Source organism: Myotis davidii, unplaced genomic scaffold (assembly GCF_000327345.1).
Source record: "Myotis davidii unplaced genomic scaffold, ASM32734v1 scaffold142, whole genome shotgun sequence".
NCBI lineage: Eukaryota > Metazoa > Chordata > Mammalia > Chiroptera > Vespertilionidae > Myotis > Myotis davidii.
The window spans coordinates 4,453,112-4,463,105 of NW_006294400.1; the positions used below are offsets into that span (position 1 = coordinate 4,453,112).

Genomic DNA, 9,994 nt, shown 5'->3' on the forward strand with positions numbered 1-9,994 from the left:
CGTCAACCTGCAAACTGCAGGGTCCCGGGTTCGATTCCCGTCAAGGGCATGTACCTTAGTTGCGGGCACATCCTCAGTGGGAGGTGTGCAGGAGGCAACTGATCGATGTTTCTAACTCTCTATCCCTCTCCCTTCCTCTCTGTAAAAAAATCAATAAAATGTATTTTTTTAAAAAGATATATTTTTTTAAAAACTTAGTAACAAGAAGTAATGTTCATGGAACATTTCTAAAGGCATATATAGTCCATCCCAGATCAGTTATTCTTAATGGTTTTTGTTTTAGTTTTTGTTTATGTAGGATTCTGAGGAAAGCTATGGAACCTATGCCTCCTAAAATGATCATCACTCCTTCATATTAAAAATTTGTAGATGATTCATGGATCACCTGAATCTAATTTTTTATTTTATTCTTAATTTTATCCTTAGATAATGTAAAGCCATTAGATAGTCCTTTATCTAAGCCCCTGGTTCCTGAAATGTACCTGTGAAATGTCACCCACATGCTTAAAAAGTCATTCGCTTTATATTTCTCTCAAGATAAAGGAAGAAATTCCTTAGTGTTCTCACAGGCTCCTCTGACCCCTGCTCTCACCTCATTCTAAGCCGTACTCCCCCTCATTCTCTCCACTGAAGCCACAGCCCTTTTTGTTCTCTGGACTCCTCACCACAGGGTCTTTGCAAATGCTATTCCCCATGTCTGGTACACTGTTTCTCCCTCCCTTGGCCTAGACCAGCCGTGGGCAAACTACGGCCCTCGGGCCAGATCCGACCTATTCGGCTGTTCTATCTGGCCCATGGAGCCGAAAGAGTGGAGGGTTCTCTTGCTCTCCCCTCCACTCCTTCACCAGCAGCAGTGTTAACATGTCATAGTTCACACAAATGCTCCATCCATGCTTTTGTTCCGGCCCCCCGGTCCAGTTTAAGAACCCATTGTGGCCCTCGAGTCAAAAAGTTTGCCCACCCCTGGCCTAGACAACTCCTTCAGCTGATCCTTCAGGTCTCAGTCCAAGGCTGTTTCCCTCCAGGAAGCTTTACTTGACCTCCCTGGTGAGCTGTCAGAGGCTCATCACAGTAGCAATGTCACGGTATTGGTGTTTCCCTCACGAGAGTGTAACCTTAATGAGGGCAGAGCTTATGTCTAGTCTTGTTCACCATTGTATCCTCAGCACCTAGCACAGTCCCAGGCACTGGGGAAATAATGAATATTTGTTGAGTAAATGAATGGCTCAAGGTTACCACATTGCACAATTCTAGGGACACCTTTCACATAGAACACGGTGTGAATGATGTGCCCAGCAGTTGTGCAATCCTGAGATGAATGAAGGGCATGTTAGAAACAAACCCGGAAGCTTGATGCTGTCTGTCATTGAAGGCGGCAGCCATCACGTCATAGTCATTTGTACATTGGGAACTCATGGGAAGAATCTCTTTTAGTTCTTACTTTCAAGAAAATCTGTGTTCAAGACTGTCAAACTGCAGCGGGAAGGCCGGGGAGGTTAGGGGGGCAGAGGGGGCTGGAGGGGGTAAGAGATCAACCGAAGGACTTATATGCATGCATATAAGCATAACCAATGGACATAAGACACTGCAGGGTAGGGGAGGCCAGGGGCTTGTCAAGGGCGGGGGAAAAAAGGAGACATATGTAATACTCTTTGTAATACTTTAAGCAATAAAAAAAAAGAAAGAAAATCTGTGTTCAGCTGGGTAACTGGTTTGTTTGTAATACAAGGATGGACCCAAGAATCTCACTACTTCTTATGTATCCCTTTTTGCTTTGACCACTAGGAGGCTCTTAAGTAAAAGTTCATTTCTAGCCACTATGTAAGACCTTATGGCTTATCTTTACATATTAAATCTGTTCCTGGCTACTTTTCCCATTGCCATGGCTTTCTTATCTATTTCATTTTAGCATGTGAGTACTTATCTATAAGCTTCTACTATTCCTTTAGAGCAGCAGTCGCCAACCTTTCAGACCTCATGGACCACCAGTGGTCTGAGGACCACCGGTTGGCGACCACTGCTTTAGAGTATAAGGTGTGAGCTATATAATAACATATATTTATTTATTATGCACTAGTGACCTGGTGCACGAATTCGTGCACATTGAAAGGAAATTAATTAGAAGGTGGCCGGCAGGGACTGGGTGAGATGGGCTGGACATGCTCTGGAGCCAACCCCCTGCGGTCCCTCCCTGGCATCTGCAGAGTGAGCGGGGTCACTCAGCCTGGCCTGCGGGGATAGGGCCAAAACTAGCTCTCCAACATCCCCAAGGGGTCCCGGAGTGCGAGAGGGCATTCTGCAAAGTTGCTGTGGTAAAGGGTGGGGAACACAAACGCAAGTGTGCAGTAAACCAGATTTGGGGCTGACAGTGCCCCAGCAACAACATAACCCACGGCTGAAGGTGGAATCGCCCAGCCCTTGAGAAATAGGGCTCCTCCTCTCTGGTTTTGGGGTGCATCACCTGAGAACCGCTGCCACCAAGTAACTGCAGCTCAGCACCTCCTGCGTTGAGCATCTGCCCCCTGGTGATCAGTGTGCATCATAGCGACCAGTCAAACACAGCATTATTAGCCTTTTATATATATAGGTAGATAATATATTAAGTATTGTAATCACTTATTCTGATATTTGTAAGTAATGTGAAGAGAGAATGGAATTGGAACTGAAAATATTTTTGCGTAATTTGGGGTCAGATGACAGGCTCCCATTCATATTCCGACTTGGCCACTTCTTAGCTTTGTTCCCAGGCATGTGATCTAACGTCTCTGAGACTGTTTCACCCTTATAAGATGGGAACACTAATTTCTTCCTTGCAGGATTGCTGAAATAATTAAATTAGAAATTTAATGTGAAGCACTTACTTGGCTCATTGTAACTGCTTAGAAAGTGGTTTGTTTGTGTTTTCATTAGATAATGCTCTAATAAAAGCAACGTTCATTTAAATGTCAAAAACCTGCCCCAACACCGAGTGCATTTTTGCTCTCCCAGCAGCCAAGGGAACAAGTTGATTCTGGCCAAGGATTTTCTAGAGCTCTTAGCCAGCCATCCTCCTCCAGCCCTGCCCTCAACTTGTCTCCTTTCTCTCGGTCACCAGATCTCTTCACTGAAGAGCCGGCTAAAGAAGGTCTCCACCACCACTGGCGATGGTGTGGCCAGAGCTTTCCTCAAGGCCCAGGCCGCTTTCTTCGGCAGCTACCGGAACGCTCTGAAAATTGAGCCAGTGAGTAACTTGTTGGCATGTTATAAACCCATGTTTGGTCAGGGCTAAGAAACATACCTCAGGGACCACGAGAAACCTGCAATTTGCCTGGTTGTTGAATTCACCTAGAAGAGGTTGTGCATCTGTATGGGGGTGGAGGGGGGGGCGGGGGCAGGGAGCATCCCTACCTCTGAGCACAAGGAAGCCTCATGGCCATGAGTGAGGTGCACTAACTGCTCCTGTGAATGCGAAGATCCCTCTGTTAACTACAGTGCCCGGCTCTCACTGAGGATTCCCAGTAAGACTGAGGTAGCAGTAACATCTCCATTTTACCAGTACAGAAACTGAGGCTCAGAGAAGACATGTGACTTGCTAAGCAGGGAGGAGCCAGTTGGTCCCAAAGCCATGATTCCCCACTGCCTCACTGCCCTTGTCCTCTATAGGAACCTCATCCCCACCCTTGAGAAAGCAAAGCATCCTGGGGGCTTCACTTCTTAGAGGCTCCCAAGGTGGTCTTGGTGAGAATGACTATAAAGTATGCTGAGGTCTGGGAAGTAGTGTAATCCACCTGCATGGCCCTCCAACCTTTCTAAGTCCCCATGGCCCCTTCCTATCCCCTGCCTGCCTGTCATACCCTAACAATAACAACTAGTTATTGTTAAGGTATGAAGACAACAGGTGAACCGTAAAACCAATGAAAGTACCAACTCTCCCAACTTCAATAAAAAGTTTGCATCTGATACCCTCTGTTCAGCCTACTCTTGGCCAAGGAGAATGGAGAAATTGGCCCAGGGGCCTGGGTCACACCATGGAGTAGAGAACTTTGGAGGGGAACCTGGCTGAGAGCCCCTTTCTCTCAGGAGCGATGGTAGCCCAGCCAGCCTAGTTGGAGTGAGTCACACTGCCTGTAGGGTAAGGACATTTTCTTATCACTATGACTCCATCATGTGTCTAAGTGAGACACAGAGTAATAGCAGACTCCGTGCTTTTTCTTCAGCCAGGTCACACTCTCTGTGACGTGGCCAGGGTGGTGGGAGCAGCAGCCAAATGCCACTACCCTCCTTCCTCTTCATCTTCCATCAACACTTAGGCCTGACTCTCTATGCTGCCTGTGCTTCAGGCACGGTCATGGTCACATAACAGAAGGGGGTATGCACTCTCTGCTTCCTAAGAAATTCTTTCCTAGGTCCTCTAAGGCCCGTCGGTTTAGAGCAAGTTCATCATGTCTTGCTTGTCTCTGAGGGAGGGGGCTCTGATTCTTGGTCCTGACCTTGGGCCCAGCCCAACCAGCTAGGTATGGTGTTGTTTGAGAGCTGGTATAATTCAAGGAAAATACTGTCATCTTCCCGTCTCTAAAATGAGGATGAGGCGACTGGCTCAGTCCTTTCCTTGGGAAGCTGAGAACTGACAGACATGAGTAGTCCACTCTGACAGTGATCCTGTCGTTGCCATGAGTATGTCTAGAATCCAGAGGCGGTTGAGTCTTGGTATGTATTGCTGGGCATACCATTAGGCACAGGTTGCTCCTCTGGAGAAGTTTATGGTTGTACTTGCACTTGTCACATGGGGGTGATGTGGGGGATGTTGACCTGGACGAGCCTCCAGAGTGGCAGACTCCCCGTGCTGAGGGGATAGAGCAGCCTCCTCAGGCCACTTGTATTTCTCTGATTATAAAAACACCAGCTCCGGGTAAGAAATGTTTAAAGTAACTGAGGACTTGAATGAGAAAACACCCACACTCCTATCATCTGGAGTTGAGATAACAGGTTAACATGTTTCTACCTAGGTCCCAGGATTTTTTGGGTCCTTTTTGTTTCATTTGGGTTTTGGTTTGGGGGTTTTACTTTTAGGCAGTTGAGAAATTACCAACAAAGCAATCTAGTCCCCAGTTGTTTGGGCTTGTCTTTTAGTATGTTGTAAGCATTTATTCATAGCAAATGAAAATTCTTCTTAAAATATCATTTATAATGGCTGTGCATGTCCTATCAAGTGACTCCAGTGGCTCCCAGTCTTGGCTGTGGATCAGAATCACCTGTGGGCCTCTTAGAAGGGAAGCCTGGGCCCCACTCACAGAGACTTTCATCAAGTTCCTGCTATCTGAAATCAGTACCAAGGCCATCACATCAGCCCAGCGCTAGGGCTTTGGTTAGGCACCTTTCACAATTTTAAACCACACTGTGGTGAGCATCTTTGGATAAATCTTCATGCATGCTCTGAATTATTTCCTGAGGCACAATCCCTGACATGGGTTGACTGGGTCAAAAGATGAAGTACACTGAAGGCCTTTGATATACAAGGCGATGGAGAAAGATGGTGGCCGGAGCAGGTGGTGGCGGACGGGAGCGCCTCTAAGGCAGATTGCCGGGCGGATCTGAGCAGCAGCCAGCAGTGGGAGAATAAGCCAAAGTGGAGAGCTTTGTGGGGTGTGGGGTGTGGCTTCCCATTGGGCCGGTAGGTGCAGTCCTGAGACTCGGGTCACTGCATAGTCCCAGGGGCTTGGTTTTTAAACATGAAGCATGATGGACTCGAAAGTGCTCACTGGCGCCTCTCTTCAGGGCCAGGGGAATGGTTCCAAAGGACTCTCCTCAGTGTCAGGAAGTGAGTTCAAAGAGTGTCCAGCGACAGCCACGTCTCCTACCTGCTCAGCAGCCTTCCCCAAGGCCAGAGCTCGGTTCATCTCTCAGTTGTTTCAGTCATTCCCCTCCACTGCCCTTTACTATCCATTTCACAGATTGGAGATAGAGGCTCAGATTGTGGGTGACTTCTGGTAAGTAGGAGAGCCAGGGGACAGACTTGGGTCATCCTGACTCCAAAACTCAGATTCCTTCCACCACACCCTCTCACCTGTCTTTGTTCTGGTTTGCACTTGTTCCACTTTTATACCTCTTTCTTTCTGTGCTCCCAGCACTGGGCCTGGGTCATGGCAGTGCAGGCATCAATGAGTATATTTGGGAACAGTGGATGGAAAGACATAAAGGCACAGGGAAGCTTCGGGCCTGGGGCTGGTGCTGGGTCTCACTCAGCGTGAGTGCGTTGCATCCTGCTCTCTGTAGGCTTTAGGTGGCTGCTGCCGGCAGAGGGGAGAGTGTCTGCAAATCGCAGGGCATGTGACCCATTTCTCAGTCACCCGGAGAATATCAGGTGCAAAGCCCAAGATATTTAACAATATCGGCCAAGCCAACTTGTTCATCTCCACTTAAATGACAGAACCACAAGCAGCCAGGCAGCTCCATTCGGAAAACCCCCCTTTATCCATGTCAAGCGCAGCCAGGCTGCAGCTCATTTATTTAGGCCTTTCTTGCTCTCTGACACGCCTCCTAGCAGTTGCCAGGCAACTCTGGGAGTAGCAGTGTGTGTTAGGGATTAACTAGTTAGGGCTGGGGTCCTTTTTGGCAAGAAGGGGATAAAAGACAAATGATTTTAATTGCTAAGCCAAGGATCCTTTCTCCGCTTGGTGGAAGATTGCAACTTGTGGAGGATGTGGGTAGCAGTGTGGTTCTTGAATTTGCCTTGAAAGTTCCCCTTTCTCCTGCCTATGCAGAACAAATGAATTTTAACAAGAATCTTACTTTTACTTCTCCTTTGTTTAAAACTATGTCATCATGAAATCTGAATATGACTAGCTCGCCGCCGCCCTCTCTTTGAAGACATTTCATAGCACAGTAGCCTTAGTTTTAAAGAACTTTCAAAAATAGACTATGAAATTAGAAATTTCATCCCTTTTTCTGTTCAGTTTCTCATTTCATAGCTCATGCTACCTGGATTCATCTTAAGACAGTGCATGTGAAAGTGTATGTTCCCATGTTTGTCCGCTGCAGATCCTTGGTAAATGTTAGATCAGAAGGCAAAACGGATGGCTGTTGGTACTTTAAGATGTGTCCTGTTCTGTGCCAGCATCTGGGAAGGCCAGTATAGATGGAGCATCTGCGATTGTTTATTCAACAAGCTCATGTGCTCTCTGGACCAACCTGCTGGCTGGGCATCCCCAGGATGCGTAGAGCACAGCCCCTGCCCTCAGAGGTGAATGCTGGGCAGGGGGCAGTCGACAGCCAGCCAGGGTGTCTGTGAAGGAGGCAGTGCAGGCAGCAGCCAACTCCTCCAGTCCGGCTTGTTCCGTTCACCCCCAGAGGCCTGGCTTCCAGCTTCAGCTGTGGGTCTGCTGGCATCACCTTCCTTACAGCCCCTGATTGTGTACATGATTCTGCTGAGTCATATTTATCCACCTAAAACCCCTGGAAGACAGAGAAGTTAAGATAAAAGCAGATTGATAGCCTGGCTTTCAAGCATGAATGGGCAAGGCTGTGTTGGAGCAGGTCAGGAAACACCATATAGATCTGTCTCCTGGTTGAGTAACACCATTGATCTCATGATTTAAAAAAAAAAAACACAAAACTTTTTATCTGTGATTTTAGTGTAATAAGCAATAGGAAAATATTTCAAAACTAGAAAAATTAAAATAGCACTATAGTCACACTGAACTAACAAAAGTACCTCAACTAACTTTTGTATATTCTCTTTAATTATTTTTCATTATGCAAAGTGTTTATATAGCTGCTATCAAGTCTAAGTAAAAAGTTTGTTTCTCCTCATTTAACATGACATATGCATTTTTACATAGCTGCATACTATTTTATCAAGCACAGCTACCATAATGGCTGTAACCACTTTCTCATGTTGGACATTCAGATTATTTCCAATATCTAGGCATTATAATTAATATTCCACTAAACATCTTTATGAATAAAGCTTTGAAATGTTATATTTCGAAGCCTTATGAGTAGAATAATACAAGTCTGTGTGTAGGAGCCTGACTGTGGGTGCCAACTCATTACAACGTGGTAGGGAGCAAATTTCCTTTGACTCAGCCTCAGAGCAGCTCAAAAAATGGGAAGAATGAAGAGCCTTCATGGGGCGCACTCCCTAGGCCGGCAGCGGACACCCAGGACATATGAGGGATGTTATTCATTTATCTGTGCCTCCATCTGGTGCTAAAGGGAAAAGCGGTTTGAGGCATCTTAAAACAATAGGTTCTGGTGCATGTGCCTCCACACAGGCTGGGAAGGGCAGAGCTGGGACTTGAATCCACATCTGTCCTGGAGCCCATGCTTTTTGGTCTTTTTAATTGTAGTAAATGATATACAACATAAAATGTGCCATCTTCATTATTGTTAAGGATATAATTCAGTGGCATTCATTACATTCACAGCCCTATATGACAGAAACTCTATATCCATTAAGCAATAACTCCCCATTTCCCTTCCCCAGCCCTTGGGAACCTCTACTCTACTTTCCATCTCTACAAATTTGCCTATTTTAGATGTTTCATACAAGGGGAATTATACCATATTTGTCCTTTTGTGTCTGGCTTTACTTCACGTAATGTTGTCAAGGCTCATCCACATTGTAGCATGTGTCAGAACTTCATCCCTTTTTAAGTCTGAATAATATTCTAACCTTATGGATATACCACATTTTGTTTATACCACATGTTGTTCATCTGTTGTTGGACATGGGCTGTTTTCACCTTTTAACTATTGAGAATAATGCTGCTGTGAACATTTCTGTACACGTACCTGTTTGAGGGCCTGTTTTCACTGCTTGTGGGTGTATACCTCTAAGTGGAATTGGTGGGCCATACAGTAATTTCATGTTTAACTTTTTGAAGAACCACTAAATTGTTTTCCACACAAAGCCCATGCTGTTTTTAAGTGATCAGTAGTGTGTTTGTGAAGCATGGCTATATACCTATGAATGCTCTGTGGGAAAAGTTTGTGAAAGACTTTCTTATTTTCTAGTTAATTTTGGGCAAGAAGACAGGGAATTATAGGCCAAAACCTACAGGCCTAGCTAACAGATGCATTGACAGCAGGAGTTTATGGACTAGAGAGGGGACCATTTTTTCATGTTAGTATTCATCCCAAGTTAAGATCATGTCCTGGGTATGAAGCAGGGATAAGGGGAGGTGCTCTCACCACTGGGGACCCATAGCTATGTAGCTCTTAAATGGCTAAGGAGGCCACCAGGTGTGTTGGAAAGAGTATGGTCTTTGGATTCACTTGGGTTTTAATCCTGGCTCTTGTCATCGGCCAGAAGATGGCCTTAAAGTCGCTTGACCTCTCTAATCCTCAATTTTTCATCCCTAAAATGGAAATAATGCCAACCTTGTAGGACTACTGAGAAAAATAACAATAATTATGTAAAAGTCAGCACAATGTTTTTCTTGGTAGTAGATATCAACTAAATGATAGTGACCATTCCTGGATGACAAGAAGGTAGGTAAAGGAGGAAGAGCAGGAGACAGAGACTGCCACGTCCTGGAATAGTGGTGGCCATACTTGTCAGCAAGTGTCAGACTCCCTGAAACCATTCAAAAAACAATTACATTCTGTCCTATTTGTTCCCATCCTTTACTGTGAGAGTTTGTCTTCTATCTCAAGTGATACAAAAAAGATTTGTAAGAAATCAGAGAGGCCATTACTGGGGAGGAACCAAGATGGCGGCATAGGTTAACGCCGGAGTTTGCCGCCTCGAACAACCACTTCAAAAGTGAAACTAAAAGACGGAAGGGACATCATCCAGAACCACAGGAACGGTGGCTGAGTGGAAGTCCTACAACTAGGAGGAAAGAGTAACGCATTCGGACACTCAGAGGAGGCGCAGTGCTGAAGTCAAATTCTGAGGTGCGGAGTGCGCGGTTGGCGTTTTCAATCGGGAGGGAGTCGCAGACTCTGAGCTCCAGATCCGGGAGAGGCTTTAGGGGCACAGACTCAAACGGGAGAAGCAGGACTGTCTGGT

General features: G+C 45.9%; 1 protein-coding gene across 2 annotated transcripts in view; it reads left to right on the forward strand.

Annotated features, from left to right (window-relative positions):
* DENND1A (DENN/MADD domain containing 1A) overlaps positions 1 to 9,994 on the forward strand; it is a 446,857-nt gene that overhangs the window by 303,277 nt on the left and 133,586 nt on the right. For both annotated transcript variants that reach the window (XM_015567102.1, XM_015567103.1), the window contains one exon: positions 3,095 to 3,220. In XM_015567102.1, coding sequence (XP_015422588.1) covers positions 3,095 to 3,220 — 126 coding nt within the window. The remainder of the gene's footprint in view (positions 1 to 3,094; positions 3,221 to 9,994) is intronic.